Source organism: Zychaea mexicana (assembly GCF_025766255.1).
Source record: "Zychaea mexicana strain RSA 1403 chromosome Unknown BDB00scaffold_8, whole genome shotgun sequence".
Taxonomy (NCBI): Eukaryota; Fungi; Mucoromycota; class Mucoromycetes; order Mucorales; family Lichtheimiaceae; genus Zychaea; species Zychaea mexicana.
Genome location: NW_026516671.1, coordinates 70,762 through 96,530, shown reverse-complemented (window position 1 = coordinate 96,530; position 25,769 = coordinate 70,762). Strand labels below are relative to the sequence as shown.

General features: G+C 42.6%; 7 protein-coding genes across 7 annotated transcripts; 3 read left to right on the top strand and 4 right to left on the bottom strand.

Annotated features, from left to right (window-relative positions):
• Positions 1–336: 336 nt before the first annotated feature.
• BDB00DRAFT_756204 (uncharacterized protein) lies at positions 337–2,805 on the top strand (the record flags this gene model as incomplete). The annotated part of the gene is made up of 9 exons (XM_053118890.1): positions 337–517; positions 598–834; positions 947–1,107; positions 1,179–1,197; positions 1,296–1,303; positions 1,388–1,411; positions 1,478–1,661; positions 1,725–1,784; positions 1,850–2,805. The coding sequence occupies 9 exons, from the start codon at positions 337–339 to the stop codon at positions 2,803–2,805; spliced, it is 1,830 nt and encodes a 609-aa protein (XP_052983847.1).
• Positions 2,806–3,484: 679 nt separating this feature from the next.
• BDB00DRAFT_881538 (transmembrane amino acid transporter protein-domain-containing protein) lies at positions 3,485–6,700 on the bottom strand (the record flags this gene model as incomplete). The annotated part of the gene is made up of 5 exons (XM_053128086.1): positions 3,485–3,642; positions 3,785–4,204; positions 4,269–4,581; positions 4,740–5,798; positions 6,653–6,700. The coding sequence occupies 5 exons, from the start codon at positions 6,698–6,700 to the stop codon at positions 3,485–3,487; spliced, it is 1,998 nt and encodes a 665-aa protein (XP_052983846.1).
• A 5,076-nt stretch (positions 6,701–11,776) lies between these two features.
• On the bottom strand, positions 11,777–12,678 carry BDB00DRAFT_868179 (uncharacterized protein; the record flags this gene model as incomplete). The annotated part of the gene is made up of 2 exons (XM_053126440.1): positions 11,777–12,267; positions 12,330–12,678. The coding sequence occupies 2 exons, from the start codon at positions 12,676–12,678 to the stop codon at positions 11,777–11,779; spliced, it is 840 nt and encodes a 279-aa protein (XP_052983845.1).
• Positions 12,679–13,815: 1,137 nt separating this feature from the next.
• BDB00DRAFT_925694 (protein bcp1) lies at positions 13,816–15,032 on the top strand. Its single transcript, XM_053128813.1, has 2 exons — positions 13,816–14,024; positions 14,135–15,032. The coding sequence occupies exons 1-2, from the start codon at positions 13,947–13,949 to the stop codon at positions 14,951–14,953; spliced, it is 897 nt and encodes a 298-aa protein (XP_052983844.1). The 5' UTR covers positions 13,816–13,946; the 3' UTR covers positions 14,954–15,032.
• Positions 15,033–16,854, bottom strand: BDB00DRAFT_803254 (WD40-repeat-containing domain protein). The gene is made up of 3 exons (XM_053122000.1): positions 16,807–16,854; positions 16,272–16,716; positions 15,033–16,119 (listed from the first exon to the last, which is right to left on the bottom strand). The coding sequence occupies exons 2-3, from the start codon at positions 16,481–16,483 to the stop codon at positions 15,111–15,113; spliced, it is 1,221 nt and encodes a 406-aa protein (XP_052983843.1). The 5' UTR covers positions 16,484–16,716; positions 16,807–16,854; the 3' UTR covers positions 15,033–15,110.
• Positions 16,855–17,647: 793 nt separating this feature from the next.
• On the top strand, positions 17,648–19,382 carry BDB00DRAFT_803249 (uncharacterized protein). Its single transcript, XM_053121999.1, has 5 exons — positions 17,648–18,091; positions 18,207–18,447; positions 18,538–18,603; positions 18,683–18,949; positions 19,032–19,382. Exons 1-5 carry the CDS (start codon positions 17,946–17,948, stop codon positions 19,197–19,199), a joined length of 888 nt encoding a protein of 295 aa, XP_052983842.1. The 5' UTR covers positions 17,648–17,945; the 3' UTR covers positions 19,200–19,382.
• Positions 19,383–24,558, bottom strand: BDB00DRAFT_803242 (uncharacterized protein). Its single transcript, XM_053121998.1, has 17 exons — positions 24,386–24,558; positions 24,251–24,284; positions 23,832–24,110; positions 23,601–23,698; positions 23,217–23,482; positions 22,948–23,119; positions 22,118–22,853; positions 21,937–22,040; positions 21,773–21,871; positions 21,594–21,703; positions 21,427–21,509; positions 21,097–21,341; positions 20,961–21,020; positions 20,775–20,889; positions 20,362–20,687; positions 19,764–20,294; positions 19,383–19,684 (listed from the first exon to the last, which is right to left on the bottom strand). Exons 1-17 carry the CDS (start codon positions 24,437–24,439, stop codon positions 19,463–19,465), a joined length of 3,534 nt encoding a protein of 1,177 aa, XP_052983841.1. The 5' UTR covers positions 24,440–24,558; the 3' UTR covers positions 19,383–19,462.
• Positions 24,559–25,769: the final 1,211 nt, after the last annotated feature.

The following is a 25,769-nucleotide window of genomic DNA, read 5'->3' as shown; positions in this document are numbered from 1 at the left end:
TCTCTACGTACATTTTGTAAATAAAAAAAAAGTCGATATTACGTAATTTATTGATGGCTGTGTACACACAGGGAAGAGGTGTGTATGCGTGTGTGTTATTAAATCAGGGGTATTCTTGGGTGTCTGGGAAGTGTGGGGTATTTGTCCAGAGCGACTTCCCGAAATGCGCGAGGTATACTTACGTTCCCATTCAAAAGGAAACTTCATCGGGTATACTTTAACTTGTGCGAGGAATCCGAATTTGATGGACTGTGCTTTAAAATAAAATGGCCAAAATACCTGACCTTGTACAACACACGCATCTTCCTTTTTTTCTACTCTTTGTTTTTCGTTAACATGCTTTCAACCAGTTGTCGTCTTTCGCCTGCTTCCAAGGTATCCTGCCTGCGCGCCCTGAGCCGTCGTTGCTATGGTGCGCCACCTGCCATCCAAGCATTAGATCCTCGCCGAGACAAGACTGTCCAAGTCACGCACTCAAGAGGCGTCAATGTGATCCACGATCCCCTGTTGTCTAAAGGTAAGTACTCTCTTTTTTTCCCGGGCTGAAAAGCCTTATGACCCTCGTTGCCAGTGTTTCTAACACTTTGCCCATCCTAGGTACGGCATTTAGCATTAATGAACGAGAACGATTGTCCATTCGAGGACTGGTCCCACCTCGTCAGCAAGAAATGAATAAGCAACTGTTGCGAGTCAAGCGCAATCTCGACGCTTGTGAATCGCCCTTGGCCAAGTTTGTGTTCTTGTCGGCCCTCCAAGATCGTAACGAGACATTATTTTACAAGCTGTTGATTCAGCACTTGGAAGAACTGTCTGGTGTCATTTACACTCCTACAGGTACGACAATCACGACAACCCGATTATTTCCCGCGATCTGCCGGGTATTTCCAATTATTTTCCATACACAGACAACAGACATACTAAAAAGAAAAGTTGCACACGAATATAGTCGGTTTGGCAAGCCAAAAGTCGCACAGTATATACCGCCGATCCAGGGGTATGTACTTTTCCTCCCAGGACCGTGGTGCCATGTCTGCCATGGTCTACAACTGGCCCCATGATGAAGTCGATGTCATTGTCGTTACGGATGGTTCGCGCGTGCTCGGCTTGGTATGTATACTGTTTACTTACCACAAGTGTATCATTACTACCAGATACTAACAGATTTGATATAAAAATAGGGTGATCTTGGCGCAAACGGTAAAAATAGAAATATAACATTTAATTACCATTCTTCGTTCCCATAGTCACTAAACTTCGTTTCTTATACTCTTCTTCTTATGATAAATGATGAATAGGCATGCAGGTAAGAACACCGGTCTCAAAAGAAACAAGATATTCTACCACAAACTCTATTACTCACCTGAACCTTTAAAAACTTTTAATTCAGATTCCCATCGGAAAATTGAGCTTGGTAAATTGAAGGAATTGTCGGGAAGGCCCGCGATAGATTATTAATTTGGACAAATTATATGTATAGTACGTTGCTGCAGGCGGTATTCGTCCCCGTGCTGTGCTTCCCGTGGTTCTGGATGTAGGCACCAACAATGAAAGTCTCTTGAATGACCCACTCTACCTTGGTATGGACCATCCTCGTCTCGATGGTGAAGAGTATTACTCGTTCGTTGACGAATGGATTACTGCTGTTACTTCTCGATGGCCAAGTAAGTTTAATAGGAGGAGAGGAGTTTGTAATTAATCAGCAATGCTAAACACAGTTACTCTAGATGCTCTTATTCAGTTTGAAGATTTCAAATATCCCCATGCCTACAATCTGCTAAACAAATGTAAGCAAGTTGAAGTGCGTAGTATATCATAAGGAAGACGCTCATCCAAAGTTTGTCTATTATAGATCGTGACCAGATAACGTGCTTCAACGATGACATTCAATCCACATCCGCTATCACTCTTGCCGGTATTCTTGCTTCTCTAAAGGCCCGTGGTCGTTCCCAAGAAGACTTGGCCGAGGAACGTATTGTATGCGTTGGTGCTGGTTCTGCTGGTGTAGGTGTATGTGAAGGTATCATCGACTGTATGGTAGCTCAGGGTCGTGTCAAGACCCGCGAAGAAGCCTACAAGCGCATTTGGATGGTCGATCATCGTGGTCTCCTCGGTAACCCCGAGCTTGTCGACGACGCACAACCACAAGGCAAACGCTTGAATGAGCTCGACGAACGTCAATCCTGTTACGCCAAGTCAGATCTTCCTGACTGCTTGCCACTTGATGATGTTGTTGAACGGGTTAAACCTAGTGTTATTCTGGGCCTGACAGGTATCCGCGGTGTGTTTACCGAAAAAGCTATCCGCACCATGGCAAAACACCATGAGCGACCCGTCGTGTTTCCGCTCAGCAACCCCGACACCCATGCTGAGTGTTCCGCGGAAGAAGCCTTCCGTTGGACTGACAGCCGTGCCATCTTTGCTTCAGGTAGTCCGTTCAAGGATGTGCCCTTACCCAATGGTCGTCTAGGCCGTACCAACCAGTGCAACAACTCGTACAGTTTCCCTGGCCTTGGCCTGGGTGTTACGGTGTCGCGTGCTTCGCGTGTGACACCCAATATGTTCTTGGAAACGGCACGTGTCATTGCTAATCTGGCTTCGCCCAGCCAGCTCAAGGAAGGCATTCTCTTCCCTGGTGTTCAGGATTTGCGCAGTGTAGCTTTGGCCGTGGGCACCCGGATTTGTGAGGTTGCCTATGACGAAGGCGTCGCAACGGCCAAGTTGAAGGAAGGTGAACTACTTGCTGATGTCGTCCGTGGCTCTATGTTCTCGCCTGAATATGTTCCCTTGGTTCATAGTCCTTACTAAATGTTATCAATCCATGTACTAATAATATTTATACTCTTTATACACATGCATTCCATATCTCTCTTCCCTTTCCTCTCTCTCTTTCTCTCAATCAACACTCACACTCCACACACTCCACACACCCACTCAATCATTAGAAAAATCACTATGATATACATTTAACACAACTCATCCATCATTTACTAAATTATTATACTCATATTACATTATTGGAACACGCACAATCAGTCATGTCTCGGTGATCAAGCAACTTAAAGTATTACTGCATACATACATGTAATTCCTGTATTAGATATACTCACCATCAATGTCCCCTTGGACTTAAACAAGCTAGCTAGCATCGCATTATCTAGATCTTCCTTCAGTTAGTCCGAATAGTAACTTCCCTGATGTAAAATGAGGAAAGTTTTCACACGCCACTGTTAAACGTGTTTTTTGTATTTTTTCTCCCGCACTCTAGCCTAAATTAATAGAAGGGTGGGAGGAATGATGGAATATAAGCTGGAGTGTAGTATGTATGCTTGTAATGCCTGATGAAAAAGATAGTGCTGGAAAACGTGTAAATATATGATCAACGAGTACACGACTTCGTGGTGTGTAGTTGAAAGATGTGAAAGGGTAGGAGTTAAGAGAAGGATGATGGATGATGGGAGGCCAAAGATGTAAGCTTCGGATAGATCTACTTAGAAGAGCCCCATTCTTTCGATGTATTGTACAGAGTGAACACCATGACGCCGACACCAAAAGTAATCAGTATCATGTCCATCACACGCTGGAACCCTCTTGTTTTATCCAAAGATAAATGGAATAAGGGCGGAAAGATTAAACTCAAAGGACCTAATATGCAAACATCGCAAAAACCGTGAATTGTAAGTATATCAAACATAAATAATGCTGCTGTCACCGCCCTTAAGCTAAGTACCATCAACACAAACACGACCCGACTCGACCCAACGTATATACACGCAAACCAACTTACAGCAACAGATGGATCCGATCAAACTAATAAACTTATCCAAATCATTTGCTCCTGCCCAGGCAATCACGCCACATGTGACCACGATAGCAAACCGCAGGCAGTTCTTCTGCCATTTGATATGCAAGTTGTGTTTACCCGTCCGCTCACCAAACAACGCATGCTCGACAATGCGCACCGTAGGGAACAGAGCCAATGGATTGGTCATATGCACGGCAAGTGCATAGCCAAGTTGGACCGTACTTCCGAGGGGACCATCAGGTAAGTTTAACAAGGCCACGGTCTTGACGTCAGTTCCAAATGCAACATAGCCCAGTGACCCAACAGAACACAATGCTGTGGCCACAAGGATCATGACCAGCGTCAGTACCATCGGGAACTTTTCCGGTTTCTCCATCGCATCGCGGATGGGAATAATTAATCCTAGAAAAACAAGATGTTAGTCTCTTTTAAGGTTTTCTTCTGAGTATTCTTAATATTTCTTTACCTATTCCTTCAAAAGAATACACTGCCGTGCCAATAAATACTGGATAGGCACTTGGATTAAACCACCATTGCACACCCGGTCCGGGAGTAGGACCACCCCCGGTACCATAAAAGATTTGGTAAATGTCACACGCCAGAAGGATCAAGAGACCGCTAACGATCAGAACGTCAGCAAAGAGGGCTGCCGGCGATAATTTAGCAATGTTGCGTATCAGCACCATCGGCGCCAGTAAGACCGCCACCATAACAAGCACTGAAGAGTTTGATAATTCAATTGTGTAATGCGATAACGATCGCACTGCTTGAATAACGTTCTCCACAATGAAGATTGTACCACCACATGTGAATCCCAACTAAGTTATCGATAAACGTAAATGTCAAATTGATAAAGATGTCTATGTCATCCTAATTTCGTCCACACACTCCTAAATCCCGTCCAAACCTTGCTTTCTAGCAATATGTTACACATTACCTGAGATATACCAATCGAAAATAAGACAATTCGCCGCATCCACGGTCCATACAAGGCACCACCGATATCACCATAACTGCCCGAGTAGTGTTGCTTGCAGTCTAATAGGAGCAAAAAGCAATACAATGACACAACGCCCATAAAATAGAGTACGGCGATTGAGAACCCCAGGCCACCGTTGGAGAAGCCCTTGGGCAAAAACAGAATCCCACTGCTGATGAACGCCTTAAAAAGCAACAAGACGGTTTTCATTATACTCGCCTTATGCTTTGGCCTGGAGTCCTCGACGTCGGTAACTTGGTTGCGTTGATGACGTTTGTTGTTAGCAAGCTGTTGGTAACGCCATGGCTGTCTACGACGGAGAATCTGTTGCTGTAGCAACGGTGCTTCCTCGCTATCAGAGGTGTATTCGTCGTCTTCTGAATCCGACAGGTTCTCGCCTGCAAAGTGGTCCAGGACGGATGTGATGGCCAGGTACTCCAAGAAATGGCGGGTAGGTACACCGCGCATTGAATGGATCGTGTTGGAGCGTAATGAATCGGACTGGAATAGGCCCGAATAATCGGTAGTATCTACAGTAGATGCCGACGAGGCGGGTCGGAATAAGGGTGTTGCTGCTGCATCACTGTGATTGCTAGCAGATCTTACAGAGCCATCAGCGTCATTGATATTGGCAAGCATGCGTTGTTGCTGCATGTGGAAGCGTCTAAATCCGCCCGGCTTGTCCAAGTTTTCCATCACTGGATCGACGTCTTCATCGTCGCTGTGCACGACCTTGCCTGCTTTGAACCGGATATCGTTGCTTGATTTTGACCGCTGAAGCGGGGATCCATTCGAAAGGAGCGAATTGGCATGCGAATAAATATCGTGCGTAATAGCTGTACCCGGCAAATAATAAGGTATAGGAATTTCCTCGGTGGGTCGCCCAGAATTCTCTACAGTAGTAGGGCTTGTGCTAGTGTTGCTTGGGGATCCCAGATCAGGAGAGGATGGCTCATGAGGGGAATCAGTGACCAGATGCTGTTGCACAATGTTTGCAATGGTCTCGTCAGGGATGGGCTCTGTTTGCGATGCAGGTCGTTGCATGACGAAGCATTATAAAGAAAGAAAAAGAAAAGAGAGATAGTCTGACAAGGCAGAAAATTATTTTAAAGGGCCTCCCCCCTTCTGTGCTCCCCCCCCCGTTCGTTTAGGTCTAAAAGCAGCAACAACCCAGCAACAGCGACATACATTTTCCAATATGCAGACACTTTGTTTATTTATTTGTTGTTCGCTTCATCCAGCATAGATTGGATAATCAGAATGTAACAGGCAGCCGTGCGCGTGTTCAACATTTCCTAATCTTGTGCTCTTCTTTAGATCGCTCGTCTTCCGGAAGAAGCCTTTTGTAGAGAGTAGAATGACGAAGAACATTCTACTTTGTCGTGCTGTGTATGTTGCTGTGTATGTGATAGCTTATAGCTTGAATCGTCAGTTCATCACTTGCTGCTGCAAGATGACGTTGTGAGCTGATCCAGAGCATTCCCTCCTGCCGTTGAGTAAGCAGGAGTGCATATAGAATGCTGCTGCTGCTGCTGCTGCTGCTGCTGTTACTACTATCATTATCTACTAGGTAATAAACAAACCTTAGTACTCACACAACAACAAACTTATTAACAAGGTCGGTGGGCGTGTTTCTCTCTTTATTGTTTCAGAATAGAATTTGCATTACCCGGTGTTTGCGGCCATGATTTAATGGTCTTCGTTTCCACGCTAAATCGGATCTGAAAATTTGTAACATTCTGTATCACAATGCATAACCCATCCGTTCCCACCATCCATCCAAACTCCACCTCCCCCACCCTACTTCTGCCTGTCTATTTGTTACATGAAGAACGCATGCATGCCCTGTATCTGGAACTAATAACTCTTACTACAGAGACGTTTTCAATCGAAATCGTACGACGGCACAATTGCAGCATATCGAAAATCTGTACGTATCAGTTAATAGTGTGCTTGTAATCTACCACATGGAGGTTGCAATGTTGCTGTGATTGTGTCACTAGTCTATCTAACTTAACTACGCTTGTAAGGAAAGAATTGATGAAAAAATGTCTCATAGTTTTGGTAAGAGATCCGATTTAACAATAAACGTCGTTGCAGCGCCATAGAGTTACATCAAAAGCTACTGAGGATGTACCGCACAAAATATTACTGCTAAAAGACCAGTCTGATGCGTCCAGAAATAGAAAGGATATCATATATGTGCTTTTGTATCTTTTTCATCAACAAGTAGTATAGCAAAGTACATTTACATACAAGGTGACTTGAAAGCTTGTTTTTGTTCACCCTAATATTTATTTTGATTATGTAAAGACTGATCTATACAATAAAAAATCGATGATGATCTCTGTTCTACAAATAGATTATGCGCCAGTCATCAACTGTTCATATATCATTTGGGTGCCGTGTTTCGCCACAGATTTTGTATTGAGCCATAGATTGCTATATAGTATAGCTTACATATTTTCGTGTACATATTTGTTCTATACAAGTTTTTGATGTCTCATCCATTGAACCATCATCGGCTATTCCTTATCAAAATATACATGCACAAATATAGTTCCAGGAACCTCAATTATACAGTTTACGATAGACTCGCCGCTGGGACAAATATCTTTCACAAATTAAGCGGATCGGTAGGTTTACAGTTGCCGCTGCGAATGCTCTGACTCTTATACCTAACGTTTCCTATACAGCAAGAAGTCTGAGAATGGAAAACATATTTCCATTGAAAGAGCTCTTACTCGACAGATTGCATGAGAATCTGTACAGTAGTAGTGCCTAAGAGGAATGAATAGTTTTACCTTGACATCTTTTGTTCACCTTCGCCTGTTTCAAATTTAAACACAACCCGATTCTCCCTCTCTCTTCTCTTGTACGAGCGTTTTCTTTCCACATTATTCACAACTGCCTCTGACTGACCAAAATTTAATATTCATTGCTTCCACTTGGAGTCAAGTACAGTCGTTCTTGAGACTGTATTTGAATCACCATAGTGTATAAGACTCGGCGCTCACTCGTATACAAATGGCCTGTACAGTACTGTGGAGTAATTTGTCGACACGCGATGGGCACACAATCGTGCCGCAGTCTTGACCTTATGAACAATTTTTCAAATCATTTTTTGTTAGAAGCTTGGATATAGTGGATGACTGCACGATTCAAAGGGTACGCTGGGTTGTTGATGCCATACAGTTTTTGGTTAATTGAAATGCAGCAACAGCCTCATCCATAACGTGTCCATCGCAATAACACGAGCCAAATTTAATTTTATACGTAGACAAAGTTTTTCTATGCACTGGTCTTTTGATTTGTAGCAATATTTTTATCGTGTAGAAGCAGGCCCTTCTTTTTTATTATATTTTGGCATACGTCACCGGTTTACATGAATATATATATATATATATATATATTCTTGTGATGCTTCTCGCCGATCAATGGAAATTGCAGTCATAAGTTTTGTATTGTAAAAAAGGTAGACACAATTTCGAACCTGAAATTAACGCAATATGTACAACAATATCAGGAATTGCATCTGTTAGAAGTCCCCTCTTCCATAGTTGCTGATGAGGACTTTGAACGCGCGTTTAATAAGTGGGATCTTGTAATACATAGCCTAGTGAGTCATAATATCGACGTTTTTTTTCAGAGCGTGATGCCCCTCCGTCTTTGCAGCTGCTTCGAGTGCCTGCACAAACTTGCGACCAAACGCCGTTGCACCGAGCTTGTGATAGACTTACTTGGTAATCGACTGAGTGTGTCCACACTACTATCATCTTTGGATCAAACTACTGTTAACGTATATATCCGATCGGGTTTCCCTTATCATCATCCCCTACATTTGATACTTTCGCTAGTGTTGATATCAAAAGTAGCGTCAAGCAAATCAAATATTTCAAAGTGGCTTCGTTAGATTGCATGAAGAATCTCAGTAGTATAGCTCCATGTAATGTATTTATGTACTCGAGGCTTGGACGCTCACAAAAAAATTATATGGACGTCAACACATTTCTGGATGTCTTTTAGAATACTGGCTTGCCGGATACGGATATTGGTGTAGTTTGATATAGTAGTACCGCCAGCGATCATTGAAAGACAAAAGAAGGGAAGGGGGTAAACTGAAATGGCTTTTACTTGAAATGTAATAGATAAAAGTTAAGCACAACATTATTATTTTGACTCATCAATAGCAGCACAAAACAATGCGCTTCTAAAAACTTGGCAAGTTTGGCGCCGTTGAAAGCTATTGTAGATAAGAAACATCAATAACTTGACGGGATAACTTGTTATAATCTTAAGCAGTGATGATACATTCCATATTCAATCTATCTATGAGTATTACTAGTATACGTGTATCAGTAGCAGTAATGTTGAGAGACAGTAGCATGAGAGATTGGTGGCAAGACCCAACAAGTTGGATTATGTAACTTCCCTAATGAGCTTATGTACTGGGCCTTTTATACTGCAAAGAAATCAAGGCAAACATCATTTAGTTTGGGTTGGCGATCTGGTTCGTGTATATGTGAATATGGGGATGGTCTGTTTGCTTTGCGATACGGTTATTTATTTTGCCACCAGCAATTTGCAATCATTGTTGGTATAGTCGTGAAGGTAAACCAGCTGTATTGTTTTTGAGAGCACACATGCGAATGCACAGCCTACGGTTTTCTCGACGACTCAAGCACAAAAAGGCTCATTTGCAACTACATAACTGCTCCAGAGAAAGCACCAACAAGTACCAAGCGCAATGGCAGTAGGAAGATGTAAAAATAAAGATCGCGTTTATTACAATCGTCACTCGATCTGCCCAATAGTTACAATTACATTATTTAAGAAAGTACAATAAGAAACCAAGTTTATTTGATGTTGCCTGACAAGTCGACCGACTTTTATGAATCCTTCGTTCCTCAAGGGAGGTTGCCCTCCCTTGTTCCCCGCAAGCCTCAGTTCCCGGCAGAACCTACACCTCTCCCTTTCTTGTCCACAAGCCTCAGTTCCCGACAGAACCTACTCCTCCACAGTTCCTACAAATAAAAGAAATATGATAGCACAAAGGTCTGTCAGCGGCGAACATATACGTACCCACAAGGGAGGTTGCCCTCCCTTGTTTTCCGCAAGCCTCAGTTCCCGGCAGAACCTACACCTTTCCCTTTCTTGTCCACAAGCCTCAGTTCCCGACAGAACCTACTCCTCCACAGTTCCTACAAATAAAAGAAATATGATAGCACAAAGGTCTGTCAGCGGCGAACATATACGTACCTCTTTGCACACACTCTCGCTTTCAGTTTTTGAGGAAGATCAAAAACCAAGATGAACAAAGAACTTTGCAAATGTACAAAAGATGAGCAAGAGCCAGTCGTGCACGACTAGCTCCCTTCAACTATGCACACCCACAGGGACACTCGAGCGGGATGAAAAATGAAAGAAAGGTAAAAAGTGATAATGAAAGAAACACTGCTAATGTACAAAAGATGAGCAAGAGCCAGTCGTGCACGACTAGCTCCCTTCAACTATGCACACCCACAGGGACACTCGAGCGGGATGAAAAAAAAAAGAAAGGTAAAAAGTGATAATGAAAGAAACACTGCAAATGTACAAAAGATGAATATGAAGACTAAAGAAAAGAATAAAGGGCAAAACGCGCAGTCGATTCTTTTTTTTCATGAGCCCGATAAACAAAATGACGGAGCTTAGAAATTTTGTTGTCACTACTGCCCTAAGGAGCCAGTGAACTGCAGCAATGTGAAGAAGTGCCTTGATGATAATTATCGTTGTAGTCTGACGACTGTCATGCTAGTGTCTTTTTCTTATGGTGCGTATATGTTTGTTTCACTATGCGGCTCCGCTTGTCGTGCTCCGCTCTGATCCAACAATTGTCGGCGACGGGTCTGTGCGCTTTAATGGAACAAAGAACCGGCGATATAAAAAGAGTATGAAACCTGGGGATCATGATGATTTTTTATATGTGAAGCGTACCCAGCAATACTATTGATACTCGATATGACCTTCTTTTCTTAGCTGACGATCAAGAAACGGCCGCTGCCAATTTCATCAGCGCAATTTATAACGGTTTGACAATCTCTTTTATGAAACGTGGGGATCGTGATGATTTTTATAAGTGAAGCTTACCACCTATTCAAGAAGATGCTTGGACTTTGGAGGACCATGCTACCATGTCCAGTGACGATAACCCTGTCGCCACTACTAAAGGAGAAAACAACAACAACTATTATACCTCGCCAAAACACGGCTCGATTCACATCGGTAACACGTTTCTCCTGTCTGTATATGCACCCACACTAAGGGGTCATAATGTTTTTTTGTCTGCTTCACCATGTACTGTATATACTGTAATGCGTATAAATCTGTTTTATAGCTCAAGGTCTGATTTTCCTTGAATTAACCTTAATTCTAAATACGCTCATAATAACAACCAAAAAGAAATGGTGTTGAGTGATATAATGATAACGGGAGAAAGGTGGAGACAGATAACATCAGTGATGAGTGTGCTAATTTTCTTATGATAAGGATATTTCATATTAGGGAGCTCCATACATAATGTGTTAAAAAGAGAAAAATGTAATCAAAAATGGTGGAAACGTATCAAACATAAAACATATTTTCCTCCACACAATGCCACAGTTTTTATGTTTTCTACTGCAAATGAATAAACGGTATTTTTAATCAGGGTGAACTCGATCGAAAGATATCACCACTTGAGCGATATTCCCCGCTTCTAGAATATTGACAATATTTTGATTAACAGCACCACTGACTTTGTAAAGAAACAGTATTTCAAGGTGTTTCTGAGCAAGTACTCGGGCGAAGTTGCGGGTCAAGGTCACAAAGCCGAGGCTCAAATACCTCAAGGCGGCGAAGCGGTCGTCACCAGTAAATTGATCAGCAAACATATTGGCAGTAAAACCGCGAGCAACTCTACCGTAAATGGCAAGACTTTGTAATGAAGCAAGCCCGGTAATGGTTGCAATAATTTCTCAATCCACCGAGTTGCACGAGTACAGGTAAAGACTTCCTAAGTGACCGTAAGCCGATAAAGCGTTAAGCATGGCGACGGCAGCGTTGCGGTAGATGGGGCGCGAAAAATCCATATTCACGAGTCGTAAAGTATGTAGATGCCCTAAGGTACCAATAGCTGTGTAAAGATTTGCGAGTCGTCCTTCCAGCTGAGCTATTTCTCCCGGTAATTGATTATTTCGGTAACGATTTGAGGTAGCCCGGAGCGAAAGCGTGTTCAAGGCTGGAACTTGTCGTTGGAAACACAGTTCTGATAGCTGCTCGCTGAATAGGAAGAATTGATCGGTGTCGATGTGTAAATATGTAAGGTTCGGAAATGGGTGGTTGGTAAGCGGTGCGAAATTCTGCTGATGACGTAGCGTTACCGCCAAATGCAATAGAGATGCACTGTTCGCTTGCAGTACAGGCTCCAAGTTTTCGACACTTTCTTCTTTTTGCAGCCAGAGGTGCACTAAATCACCCAATACGAGTTGTGTATCTTGTCTGCTTTGAGGGATTCGCAATTGTGGATACTCGCTCTCATCGTTGTTAATGAGATAAGGCCGTCAAGGACAGGCGCGAAAGCTGGCAGGATGTCGACATTATGAATAACGTTTGCAAGCGTGACATGTTGAACATAGGGCAGACTTTGAAATAAGCGACGGAGACCGTCAATGCCTTCATAAAATTCTTGTTGAGAATGCAAGCCCAAATAGAAAAACCTGAGATACCGAAGTGGCGACAGTAAGTCATATTGCTGCAGCACTGAGTCAGATGAAATGCAGAGGGATTGTAGTTGTGGACTGTTCTGTAGTAGAAGAGGCAACGAGAAATCATAAGCACCGTCTGATCGAATTTCAAAGCTGGTCAAGGTGTTGGTCATGGTAGCCAATATCGCATACAAAGGCTCAGTGACGAGCCTAAGAGAAACTGTGAGAAAAAGGGATAAATGTATTATTGTCAGAGTTAGAAGACGAAAGTACATTAAGATGCGAAGAAAACATTATTACTGCTATTCTTATGACAACTTACCATGAACCGGCGGAAGGTGGAAGTATAGTGATTCCACGATAACGTGGTCTTGGTGTGGTATTAATGCATTGTGTAGTCCAATAATTCCATCGAGGATGCGTAAACCCTGAAAATCGACGTTCAGCTCAACGACATGCGGCAGTATATGCGGAAGCGCCCAAAGAATCTCGGCGGCATCTTCCCGTGCGGAACAGCTGATGACGATGGTTTGCCAGAGAAATCGTAAATTGTGCAAATTGATGTTGCATCGCCTCCGGTACACTGCGTAAAACGCGTCGTATAAATCCCGGGACACCTAAGAACCAGAAAATCCGCCATACGGGAAACTGTTGAATTCTCGGGCAGTATTCCTGACAAAGTATTTTGCTATGTATTGTTGTCAGTGTTAAAGATACGATAGCCACAATATGTAAAGCTCTTTTTTGGCTGGGCAGTAGTCAATGCTACGAGCAAAGTTATTATATACATCTACAGCGAATCCTTTGCTCAAAAATAAATATTATGGCCGAAATTTTGTCGTTAAAAGTGCTATTAAGAGTACTACATAGATCAGGTTCGAAAACTACAACATAAAACAGGCTAATATTAAGTATCAGGTTGATAATGATCGCAACAAGTCGAGATTAAGGATGATGATTGACGGACACTAGCTAGATAATAGTATAGCGCACAAAAATCGGTTTTTATAATGTATAATATCTCAGTTCAATAGAAACTTGTTGCATGACAATCGCGATTATCGTAAATGCCGTTGAGAAAAAGTAAATCGTATATAGTGCTTCTCATTATGGGTCACAATCCATCATGTATCTGCTCGGGACACGAGTATCATTGTCAAATGTTTCTTATCTATCTTTTGCCCATTATTTGATACGATAAAAGAAAGTGATTGGCAGGTCGACTAGTATAGAGAAAAGAGGATGATGTAAGCGTGTTCCATATAACTGAAAGGAGCAGTTTCTAAAACACCAAGAATCTCTTTTATCGGCAACCATCATTGACAATCGTATTAACAATAGATAATGGTTAACAAGGTGGCTTTTCTGTGAGTATTGGAAGGCCGAAATTTATTACAACTTTTTTTGCATAAACCAAAAAGAAAACCTTGATCGCGCAATAATGAAAAGAAAGGCATCTGAACAAGACGACACTAACAATACCTCTGATAACGAAAGCAGTGGCGATGAAGGCCCTCAGGTAAATATAACGGCCTGTACGGTCTATTTTTGCTCATTCTTACCACACTATTGTTCATGGGAACACACGTATAGCAACCGTAACTAATAGCTCCCTGTCATGCAAAAAAGGACATTGTCGACGTCGATTTTGACTTTTACAATCCAGAACAAGTTGACTACCAAGCATTGAAGCGGTTACTAGGTCAACTATTCTCGTCCGATGCAGAGCTTATTCAACTGGGCGATATCGTGGATATCCTTCTAGAAGAGAATCACGTTGGCACAACCGTTAAAGTCGACGGTCAAGAATCCGATCCATACGCAATCCTGAGCGTTATCAGCACGCAGCAAAACAAGAACAATGCTGGTGTTCAATCATTAATATCGTACCTTTTGGGCAAAATCAAGGATCAGGGTGTCAAAAGTATTTTGGCGGACAAGGCAGTCGGATGGGTTGTTTCTGAACGGTTTGTTAATATGCCCATGGAAATCATGCCGCCCATGTACAATATGATGCAGGAGGAAACCAAGCAGGCTGTAGAAAATGGCGAGCCGTACCAGTTCGAATGGTACATGTTCATCTCAAAGACGTACAAGGAGGTGTCGCCCACCGTGGATGAAGAAGGCGACGAGGAGATGCCGCAGGCAAAGCCACAGCCAAAGAAAAAGGGCAAAAAGAAGGCAGCAGCAGCAGCACAAGATACAGCAGAAGTATTTTACTTCCAGCCAGAGGATGAAGTGATTGACCAGTATGCAGAATACAAGGTGGATTTTAAGTTTACAAATCGGGAAAAGGAAGCTTCATCGGATGCCAAACGCGCCTTTTCGGATTTCGGTATTGCTCCTGCCCGGAGACTGATGCTGGTGCATCACTCCAAGCTCCAAGAAGCTATCAATGAAATTGAAAAACTGTGCGCTGCCACCGCTGCCGCTGCTGGTTTAGCTTAGACTAAACAGTGTACATAGCACAAAAGTGCATCATTTTCAGCAATAATATATCTCTTCCTTGTTTCTTTTTGTTTTGCATTCATCTGTATTCATAATATATTTATTCCTTCTCATATAGTAAATCACAAGCACACGTTTTTTTTTCTATATTTTGCTTTTATCGAATCATGGGAGCCGGGGGTTTGGCCCACACATTTACGAGATGATCGAAGCCACCTGTAACCAGGCCAACTTGCGGATCCAATGCCATTGCACGCACCATCGCCGTATGACCTCCTTCCAGCTCTGCTGTGAGTCTACCGGTCTTGGTTTCGATTACTCGGATGCAGTAGTCGTCGCCACCGCTCACATAAAAGTAACGGCCGCTCGGGTGCCAGCAATGACGACGTGTAGCAAACTGGTTATCACTTGGAATATCGTAGTAGTTTTGGACCTGCGTCGACTGGTTAGCAGCGAATAGGATCAATCGACCGGTGCTATGATCTGTCGATACTAGGATATGACGGCCGTCTGGTGAAGGCGAAATCCATGCAGGCGAAAAGGATACCCAGTCATCATCGTTGGCGTTCATGTTGTACTTCTCGCGGCGGAACTGGTCGTCCAAGTGGATGTAGTGGAGATAGTTGTCACCATTGACACCAGCTACTAATACATTTTCGTTAGGAAGGAAGCAGATCGTCTCGACATTGCCGATAAATGGGCCCAGCTGCTTGAGTAGCTTATATTCGCCATTTTCTTCCTTTTGTTCATAAATGCTGATCATGCGATCGTATGAAGCTGTAGCTAGGAACCGGCCATCGATGGGTGAAAACAGACCACGGACAACATACTTTTTATGGTTGTTGAATCGCTGCAAGACACCGTTGTCTTCTTCGCTTTTGCGTGTATCGACAAGTGCACTTGAGCCGTCCATTGACGTCGTTATCATGAGGTGCGGCGTTTGTGGATGGAAATCGATACTGAGCACAGGCCCTTGGTGATGGTGATACACGCGTTCTGTATTACCTTGTGCCGTCAACTTGACTGTTCGGTCCGTTGAGCTCGTTGCAATCATGCCAGTGCGAGGTTCAACAGCCACTGATAGAATGTTGGTCTCATGGATATTGGACAAGGTGTCAATCAGGGTCGTATAATAATCGTCATCACCATCGTCTAGTTCTTGTGTTCTTCATTTGGCGATTGAATAGAATATATAAGAAATGCGATCAGAACCTACCCACCCATAGATTTTGCTACTCCTTAATACCCTTCTTTGCAGATTGGGTACAGCATGGACGTACGCAGTAAACGAAGAAAAAGAAGAAAAACAAAAGTATACCGCTCCAGTTGAATGTCGGCCAGACGATTGGCCACTTGATTGACAGGATCGGGTGTGGGCTGTTCGCCTAGCAGGCGTTCTACGGGAGGAGCATCTTCGACAATGTCAAAGTCGATCTTGTCACCGGCTTCTCGCACAAACGCGTCTTGCGTTTCCTTGTATCCATTACGGAGGAGAAATTGTAATACGGCAGCATGGACCTGATCCGGCATGGTGACCCAGAAATATATATAAAAGAAAGAAGATTACGTTTTCCTCTTACTCTCACAGTATTTTAAATGCGTGTGACGAGACGGCGACCTTGTTTGCATCACACACTCTCTTTTACTCTTTCTCTGTGCGTGTGTGACAATAAGTTTTCTAGTATCAGTGGTATTCTCCGGCCATACACTAAAACGTGTCATAGCTCCAAAGACTGAGGCATAAAATTACTATTGATGTGTGCCTAATGCAAAGATATCTTATCAGTCGGCATGTTGGTTGATGACCCGTTGCATACAACTAATATTACTATGCATGACGTATATATGATTACTTCTTTTTGCGACAACAGACTGAACAGCATCAGACGTGAACCCTTTTCATGAGTCTTCATACTCAACAAGTATGTTGAACTATCGGTAAACCGGAATAAATCTAAAGTCGCTGGTGTCATGGGGCCAAGGCACACGATCCTTCATTAGAATAATGGCGTCATACAATACGATGTGGGACCTGTTTTTTTTTACACAAGAAGCTAGGAGTACTATATGCACAAACTATAACGAAAGAGTTTCCCAAGAGTTCAAATGTTGAGGTGTACATCCCTGTAGTTAGCTAATGGTAACATGCTCCTGGAGGCTCGTCTAAAAGGGTATTTCTTAGCTTGTAATAAGAAGCATCAGGCAACTCTGCGTATACATTGAGTCGTGGTGGGAATAGCAAAGCTCCAACTTTTTCTGGAATCAATCTTGCCACAGTACACCATACCCTTAAACTCAATCAGGAAAGTATTCGCACATGATCAACGTTAAGTCCCCACTTTCTACCTTGCTTTGAATACGTTACACATATCAGTACTTTTAGCAGATGCTAAAGTGGCAGCACAGTATAACATCATAAGAAACCTCCCCTGACAGATTGATTGGTACTTTCATGCATAACAAACAAGCAATCTCATATTTAAGGGAGTGAAAAAAAAAAGAGAAGATCGCCTCGTTTTGGGTACTATCTTTATATGCACCTAAAAACAATTGCAAGCCAACTTAGACCCTTCTGCTGTTGAGCTGTCCAGCATTGGTCCCGAGGTGCCTTCTCTTTTGAGATTATTTATTTCTGAATACATCGTAGCAGGATCGAGTTGATATCCATGTCAGCGACGGCTACGATGAACCTGACGTAGCCATGCTCCTCTTTTCCAGCCTTAATTTTTGAGAGAAGCTGGTGTTTGGCTATACTTCTGAAGAGGCCACCAGCACGGTAACGGTGTCCCGAAAGTTATATGCTTAAATTCAACAAAGATATGCCTATGATATTACGCTATTTGTGTACAAGCAGAAGCTTATAATATGTGTCTTTTAGTCATCGCCCAAACTTTGGAAATTTGGTCTTAAGTAGATTTTCAAGTACAGCAATTTTCAGGCTTATGTCTGGATTTTTACATGCCGTCTTCTTTCTTTTTTAACACGTTTGACAATGGTGGAATTACGAATCCTGTCTCCAGTATCGCCCGCTGCAGTCAAAAAACATGATCGGAAACGAATGGACCTTGATGGTGAAGAGCTTTCGTCCCATATGGTCACTCCCGGCGAGACGATCACGACAGATCAACAATTTATGAGGTTCGACTAGGAGAATGATCGAGCGTAGTTCTTTTTGTTTGGCGTGTGTGTGTGTGTGTGTTCGGGAGCCAGTCGACTACGTGATTGCGATTTGTTGCTAACTTTCTGTCTATAGAGGTCATGGCACATATACTGACGGTGAAAACGTTGTGGTGTCTGCAGTCGCAGGTGCTGTTGAACGTGTCAACAAACTGCTCTCGGTTCGACCGTTGAAAACGCGCTACACGCCGGAAATCGGTGACATTGTTGTTGGACGGGTAACGGAAGTTGTAACCAAGCGATGGAAAGTGGATGTCAATGGAAAGCAAGACGCCGTTTTGTTATTGAGCTCAGTCAACTTGCCCGGCGGTGTACAGGTAAGGAGTTTTATATTAATGCATAGTGAGAAATGGTAAAGCAAGAAACACAGCCCTCACATTTCTATATTTTGTATTTGGTAAAAACAGCGCCGTAAAAATGAATCCGATGAACTCCATATGCGTCAATTCTTTGCTGAAGGCGATATTGTTGCGGTAAGATCCGTCAACCTGTCATTACTGTTGTTGTTTTATGGTATCATTCAAAGAGTTGGAAGCTAAACAACAAAAATAGGCCGAAGTTCAAAGCTTCTATATGGATGGCGCTATGGGCTTACATACTCGAGGATTTAAGTTCTGCAAGCTTCGAAATGGTTCTTTTGTGAACGTTCCACCCGTACTTGTCCAGCGGTGCAAATCACAATTTCATTCTCTGCCCTGTGGCGTGGATGTCATTTTGGGTCTGAACGGATACATCTGGGTGAACAAGAAGCCTCAGGGATTGCCAGAAAATAGCATGGATGAAGTGGATACCACAATCATGTACTCTAGTATAAACGATGTATGTTCATTTCTTTTTTTGCGCGTACATCTATTATCAACCGTTTACTGTCATATTTACCAAGTATATTTTGTGTGTCTAGGAAATAACACCAGAAGAACGTGATAACATCGCACGCGTGTGCAACTGTATAACGGCATTAGCCAAACAATACATGCACATCAACGATACAGTTATCATTTATACATACGAAGGTAACCAATTTGCATTTTATAAGGGCGACTCGGCCATACTCAGATTTATTCTTTAACTATGTTTCTCCTCATGATTAGCGTCTCTTTCTTACACGGTCAAAGAGCTCTTGAAAGTCGAAGTAATCGATAGCATAACGGCAGAAGCCAGCCAACGAATGCAAGAAATTTCATAAATACGCATTTTTTTTCATTACACAAACTATACTTGTAAATATTGTTGTGAAAAATTATATCATCACTTTTCTCTCTTAAAACATGGTATTATTACTTGGCGGAAATATATCAATTCATATCGGGGGACGGTGAAGGGTACATCACATCAACTGGCACGAGGTCGCCATGAACCCGGTGATACCGATCCTGAAGCTGTAGCCTCAATCAATGTCCATTCCTGATCATCATCCACAAGGCTATTTTCTAACAGGGCGTCAGATTCTGCTCCATCATCCGAGCACGTGCGTTTCGCCGAGGACAGTGTGCGTTCTCTTGCTAACTCCATGTCACGATAAATACATTGTATCGCCGTCTCAACACCGTTTTCCTATTGACCATCTTAGATTCCTTTGTCTCTCTGGAAATAACCAAATCATAGAAAGAAACCAGTTTTCTAGCCCAAATACCTCTCGGATATTTTGTCCTACAATATTCGCTGTTCGCAACATGCTTTCGTCGGTAGATACTACACGTAACGCAGCTGAAAGGCTCTCAACCGTCAGATCCTTGATACAGCGGCCAATACCCATTTCCGCTACTCGATCCCCCCAGAAGAATTGATCAGCGAAAAATGGCTTCACAATGGTGGGTCGACCTGCACGTAGGCCTGCCGCTGTAGTACCCGCACCGCCATGATGCACCACTGCTCGAACCTGTGGAAAGAGCCAGTCATGTGGAACAGCCTGGACGCTCAAAATAGTACCTCGGTATTTATGCAGCAAGTCATTGCTTGCCCCTGTGGAATTTTCTTGTAGCCTTGACGACCAGCCTCTTGAAATAATGGCTCTCACATTGGACAACAGGGTCGCTTCCACGATAATTCGAGTGATCTCATCAGGATCAGAAACAATGATAGAGCCAAAACCGATATATACAATGGGTCGTGAGTCTCGCGCTTGCAGAAATTCCTGTAAGTCAGGACTTGGCTCCCAACCAGTCTTTTGAAGAACGATGCTGTTAGTTCCCTGCTGTTGTGGCGTTAAGAGCAGAATGGATTTTACGTACCTGTGCGTTATCCAAGAACCAATAACCTGTACAATGAATCCAATCCATCCAGTCCAGCGGATTTGGTACAATGCTCTGGCTGAAGCAGTATAGATATGGGACCTTCCAGATTTCCAGTTTCTCGTAATTTGTAGGTGGCAGACTGAGGACATCCCGCCTAAAGTCATTGGTTCTTGTTGCGATAGCCCGCCATATAGCATGGTCAAATAATACATAGGTCATATCATTGTAAAGCCTTCCCTTTGGGTTATTGGGTGTGGCAAACGGATGGGGAAATGATCTGGTTCTTGTCATTGGCATAGGAAATGATCTGAAATAAGGAACCCCTTTGGAAATAATGCAGATAGTATGTATGTGTGAGAGAACGATGTAATAAATTTCAAGTATCGAGCATAACCTTTTCAATTACTTACTCAGCTTCTCTGCCATATGTACGCCAATCATGGCACTGGGACTTTCAAGAATCACATCCGTACCATCGCAAGCCTTCCACGTCAGTTCCAGCAGCTCATCTATCCATCCTTTGAACTATACAGAAGTCAATCTAATCAAACTCGAAGAATGTTCAATCAGGAGAATACATTTTGTCCTAGACTTACTAATCGAAGACCTTCCATGACAAAGTGTACACTGAAAAAATTATTCTCGACACAGATGCGCTGCAAAAGCAAATGGTAATCAATAAAAGCTTAACGAAATAAATGTTGGTAGCTGAGATAGTTGCTCACTACATACCATTAGCTCGCTCGGGTCGCCACCTATTGAGCGATACTCTATATTATGCTCTTCGATCCAATCCTTAAACTCATCGTGTGTGGCTATACGACACTTGTGTCCTTCCGCCATGAGCCCCTTGCACAATGCAATATATGGTTGCACATCGCCTCTAGTGCCGATTGTGATACATGTAAAATGGAGTGGTTTGTCGGGTTTTTGATACATCAGAGGCTCATCAGCAGTATGTGATAGTACAGGTAGACCTATAAGAGAAACAGAAAGTATTTAGGAGTGTTCAAAACCTGATTTCACATTATGCCCCATGAAGCTTCAAGATTGAAGTAATACCTGTTTTAAAAGGAGGAATGACATGGTCGTAGCTCTCGGTCTGTTCTTCCTCTAACAATTTGGCAGTCCATTCGCGAATATCCCTGTATAATGGGACCGATTTAGCGTTAAATACAAAAGATGAATGAACACTATGGTCTCGCCCCGTTTTTCTTTGAGATACAAACCTTTGTGCCTGTTCTGCCGATGACTTGTGTTCAAAAACACCTTTGTGCTGGAGAAATAATCTGGCAAAGCAATTGTTTCGCCTTGCAGCAGAAGTGAACTCTATGAAAATCTATAGAGCTAATAAGCATTTGTGATATACAATATACAGTCAGGGCTACACCCTCTATCGAGCCTTTACCTCTTTTTTGTTTTGTGTAAGAACACTCAAGGCATGGAATATATAACCGCGGCTGCGAATCTTCTGTATTCGCAAAATATCACTGAACGGAATTATCATCTACATTGATAAAGTCCGTGTCAACAATCCCTGATCAAAATACGTGAAGTCTGCCATAATCATACCTTAGCTTTAGTTGCAATTCCTTTCGAATTAAATGACACATGATGTGAGGATATGTACAGTTTTCCATAGCATGGCAAGGTCTTCATCAACGAGCAGCGGTATACTAAATAGGTAAAGAAATAGTATAAGATGTTAAAGCTCATGAAATAAGAGACTTCAGCTTTTGCGATTGATATTTACCTGCTTCCAACTTCTCAGATTCGGGCAAAACAAAATATTTTCGAAAGTTGGACCGAGTGCGATCTTCAATAGGCTCTTCGCAAGGAAACAGAGTTCCGCCATCTGTTTTTCGCTCGTTAGTTTTCGTATATAGGTCTATATCATTATCATCGTCCTCATCTCCGTCCTCATCATCTGGAGAGTGGTATACAGTCGCTGTGCTGCCGGTACTTCCACCACCGCCTAATAGTCCGTACACAAGCTTCATTCCAGATCGCCGTTTCCCATCCCACCATCCAGCTACTGCTTGATCTTCGTTCTCAGAGCTGGATGAATCCTGTATATCTGCAGTACTTGGATCCGGTGTCTGATGGTGAAGAGGTGATGATGCATTATTTGGCGGTGAAGGTGTGGACGAAGTATGATCCGACGAGCTGTAAAGTAGGTCCTTGAGCGCAGTTGGAACAGATAAGGCACTTGAAACAGCCCCGCTCATGGATGCTGGGACCGACGTTGAGGGTGGAGCTGTAGGCTGCTTTTTATTTCCCCCAAGAGCTTGTATCGTGATGGGCTGGCAGTTCGCATCGTACAGATCAGTGATGGAAAGTGATGGTGACACAGAGTCTGTTGCCGAGGCGCTTAATGGATTATTCGAATGATTGCTCTCGGATAGCGCTTTATGTTGTTGTGATCGATCCCATGCAGTTTTTATTTGCTGAAAAGTCCCTTTGGCATCTGCGAAATAGGCGAAATAGTACTATAAAGCTTCGGTAAACCAGAAATCCCGAAGAAAAAGAACAAGACCACACGTACACCTCTAAAAAGAAAACGAGATTTGGAAACCCACATACCTCATCCATGACAAAACTGTCGTCAATGCCCACAGCGCGGATTTGGATAAATTGTTGAAACTCGAACGCTTCTGTTTGCTCGATGTCTAGTATGTTTTCGAAAGGTAGAGATATCTTGACGCTGTTTCCGGTATTCTTGGCCTTGAAAATCGCCTTTTGAAGCATATTGATCCTAATTATATCCACAAAACATTCCCGTTTGTGCATTAGTATATTAACCATTCGTTTCTACATTGTAACCTATTTCTCTTTCTTATTTTTATACTTACCATTCAAGCATGGCTGCATGTGTATCAGCTTGAAAATGCCATGTTCTGTTCATTGTGATAATCTTAAAGCCATGCTCTCGTTTTTTGGATGTGCGCACAGCTAAGGCATCCTTGAGATCCACTTTGCCCTTGGGGGAATACATATCCGTTGCGCTTTCAAACCATGCTAACATGTCCTCCTTAAGCTCGAAATAACAGCGTTCGAATCCAGTTCCCATCTTGCCAGTATGTTTGATCAGCATATAACCTGCCTTCCGATAACTATGCTACACGGGCCAGGTGACCCACAATTGTGCGCGTGTTAGTATCAGTAGCGATAGATACGGGGTGCTCGTGGTCTGATCACGCAGCGATAGATTTGTACTATTAAAATCACGATTATACCATGTTTTGCGGCAACGAAGCAAAGAAGCAGACATGATTTTCCGTCAAATAGAGATATCCAGGAACAATCGCCGAACGAACAATACAACATGGCCATTCTATGTTACCATCGTATAAGAATATGCGATATTTTTCAAGGCACCACAGATTGTCACTTGACATTATGCCATTAAAAATAAAAGCGAGGATAGAGAAACAAGAGCAAACGAACGAAAGAAAAATAAGACGTACCATCGAGGACTTCTTCTACCGTCGGCAGCTGGAATATTATCTGGAGTTTCTCTGCAGTGGTCTGTTCTTTTAATAAAGCACTCGCAGGTAGAGACTGATCCCTTTCTTCGCTAAGGCTGTCACTGTCTCCATCGTTAAGTTCATTGCCTGTGGCTTCGGCAAGTAATTTTTTTATTGCATTGGGCTTCCCGTGGTCGGGATCGTGAACTGAGTGATTTGACCATGAGCAAGACACTTCTTTGAGAGCTTTTTCCGCCAGGATTTTACCGCTTTGGGAGCCTTATGGTTTGTAAGACAAATAAAACAATAACAATAAGTTTTACTACTACTAAGCGTCAAAACGCTGCTTTTAGAGCCATCCACTACCACCACTGGTAGACTCCCCAAACAAGAAAAGAAAGTAAAAGAGGAAACCCTACCACTGACGGGATCAAGACTTTCCTGAGTCTCTAACTAAAGATGGAGAGAGTGTGGCGAGAAAAAGAGATGGCAAGACATTAGGGAATGAGAGTTTTCTGATCGATTATTAAAAAGAAAAACAGCGATTTACTTACAGCTTGAGCCGCTGCGGATATAAATTGCAGAACGTTGTGATTTGCTGAATCCATTAGAGCAGTGGAAGGAACGTATTTTATGCGAACCAAGCACACTTCAATCAAGCAGCTCGTTTTCACGTACTCCGCAGTTTGTGATATATTACTTATTTTTTGCGCATGCGTGGAGAAACTATTGCTCACAGCGGAAGTTCCTGGGCTTTCATTTTGGCCAATCAGAAGGCTATATAAGAATCCTTAAAGCAGCCAATGACAGCTCTGGATAAGTTTTTACGTGTAACACTTCAAAATACTGGTGCATGACATTGCTGTAATTTTAACTTGATCGAGTAATGTTCGCGTCGTATCACCATCATATGCCATAGTAGTGTCTCTACTTGAAAGAACCAAAATGCATAATATCAACGACAATATTGCAGGGGTTACAGGTGCAAGGACATAACTTTTATGCGATATCATTTTTAATACAGGGTCCTTTTAAAATGCGTAATGAGTTTGCGCATAAATGATACACAATTTATCACTTACCTTTTGTTTGATCACTGATAGAATGTTTGTATGGTAGATTAAGTAGTTGTATGCTCTATCAAAAGAAGCAGCGTTAAAGATAAAGGGATCCCTTTGTGTGTGATAAAAAGGAGTCCATTCTCTATTTACCAGTGGTCATTGATGAAACAAGCTGCTCGTAAGGTGCGGACAGGAACAAGAAAAGACAAGAACAGAAAGACCGGACGATAATGTGTTACAGTAGGTGCTTTCAGCAATAACAAGACAAGACAAGAACGAGACCCAAGGGTAGGAGATCAGATGATGAGAGAAGAGACGAGGAACAAGATATCTGACTGATGTTTCATTATTCAAAGACTATGGTGTTTATATATCTTTTACTATGGAATTTAATAATGCGAATAAACGGAAAGATTGGTATTAGGGTTGATAATTCGGACGATGATGATGGATGATATTGCTACTTGGGGATTTAATAAGTGATCATCGCGGTTGAGGGTGATCACTTAGTAGAGGTCGAGGAATGTTCATAACACTGCTGACGACACTAGTGAAACCATGTGATTGATATGATCAAAAAGCTTATAAAAGTAGCATACTGCACGACTCATCAAGACGTTGGATTTTCTTCCTGCTTTTCTTTGCGCTAGCCCCGCATCATTTCTTTTTTTTTGGCCTTTTGTACGTATGCATTCATTAACATTCTGTCATTGCAGTTGCTGTTTGATCGTCACGATGAGTGATTCTTTATTTGCAACCTGGTCTAACATTCTGTTCGATTTTTTCTTTAAAGTTTTGTCTCTCTCTGTCTCTCGCTCTCTCTTTCTCTCTGACACTGACCTGCACAGGGTAGCGTCATGTGAGTTGTGCTTTTATG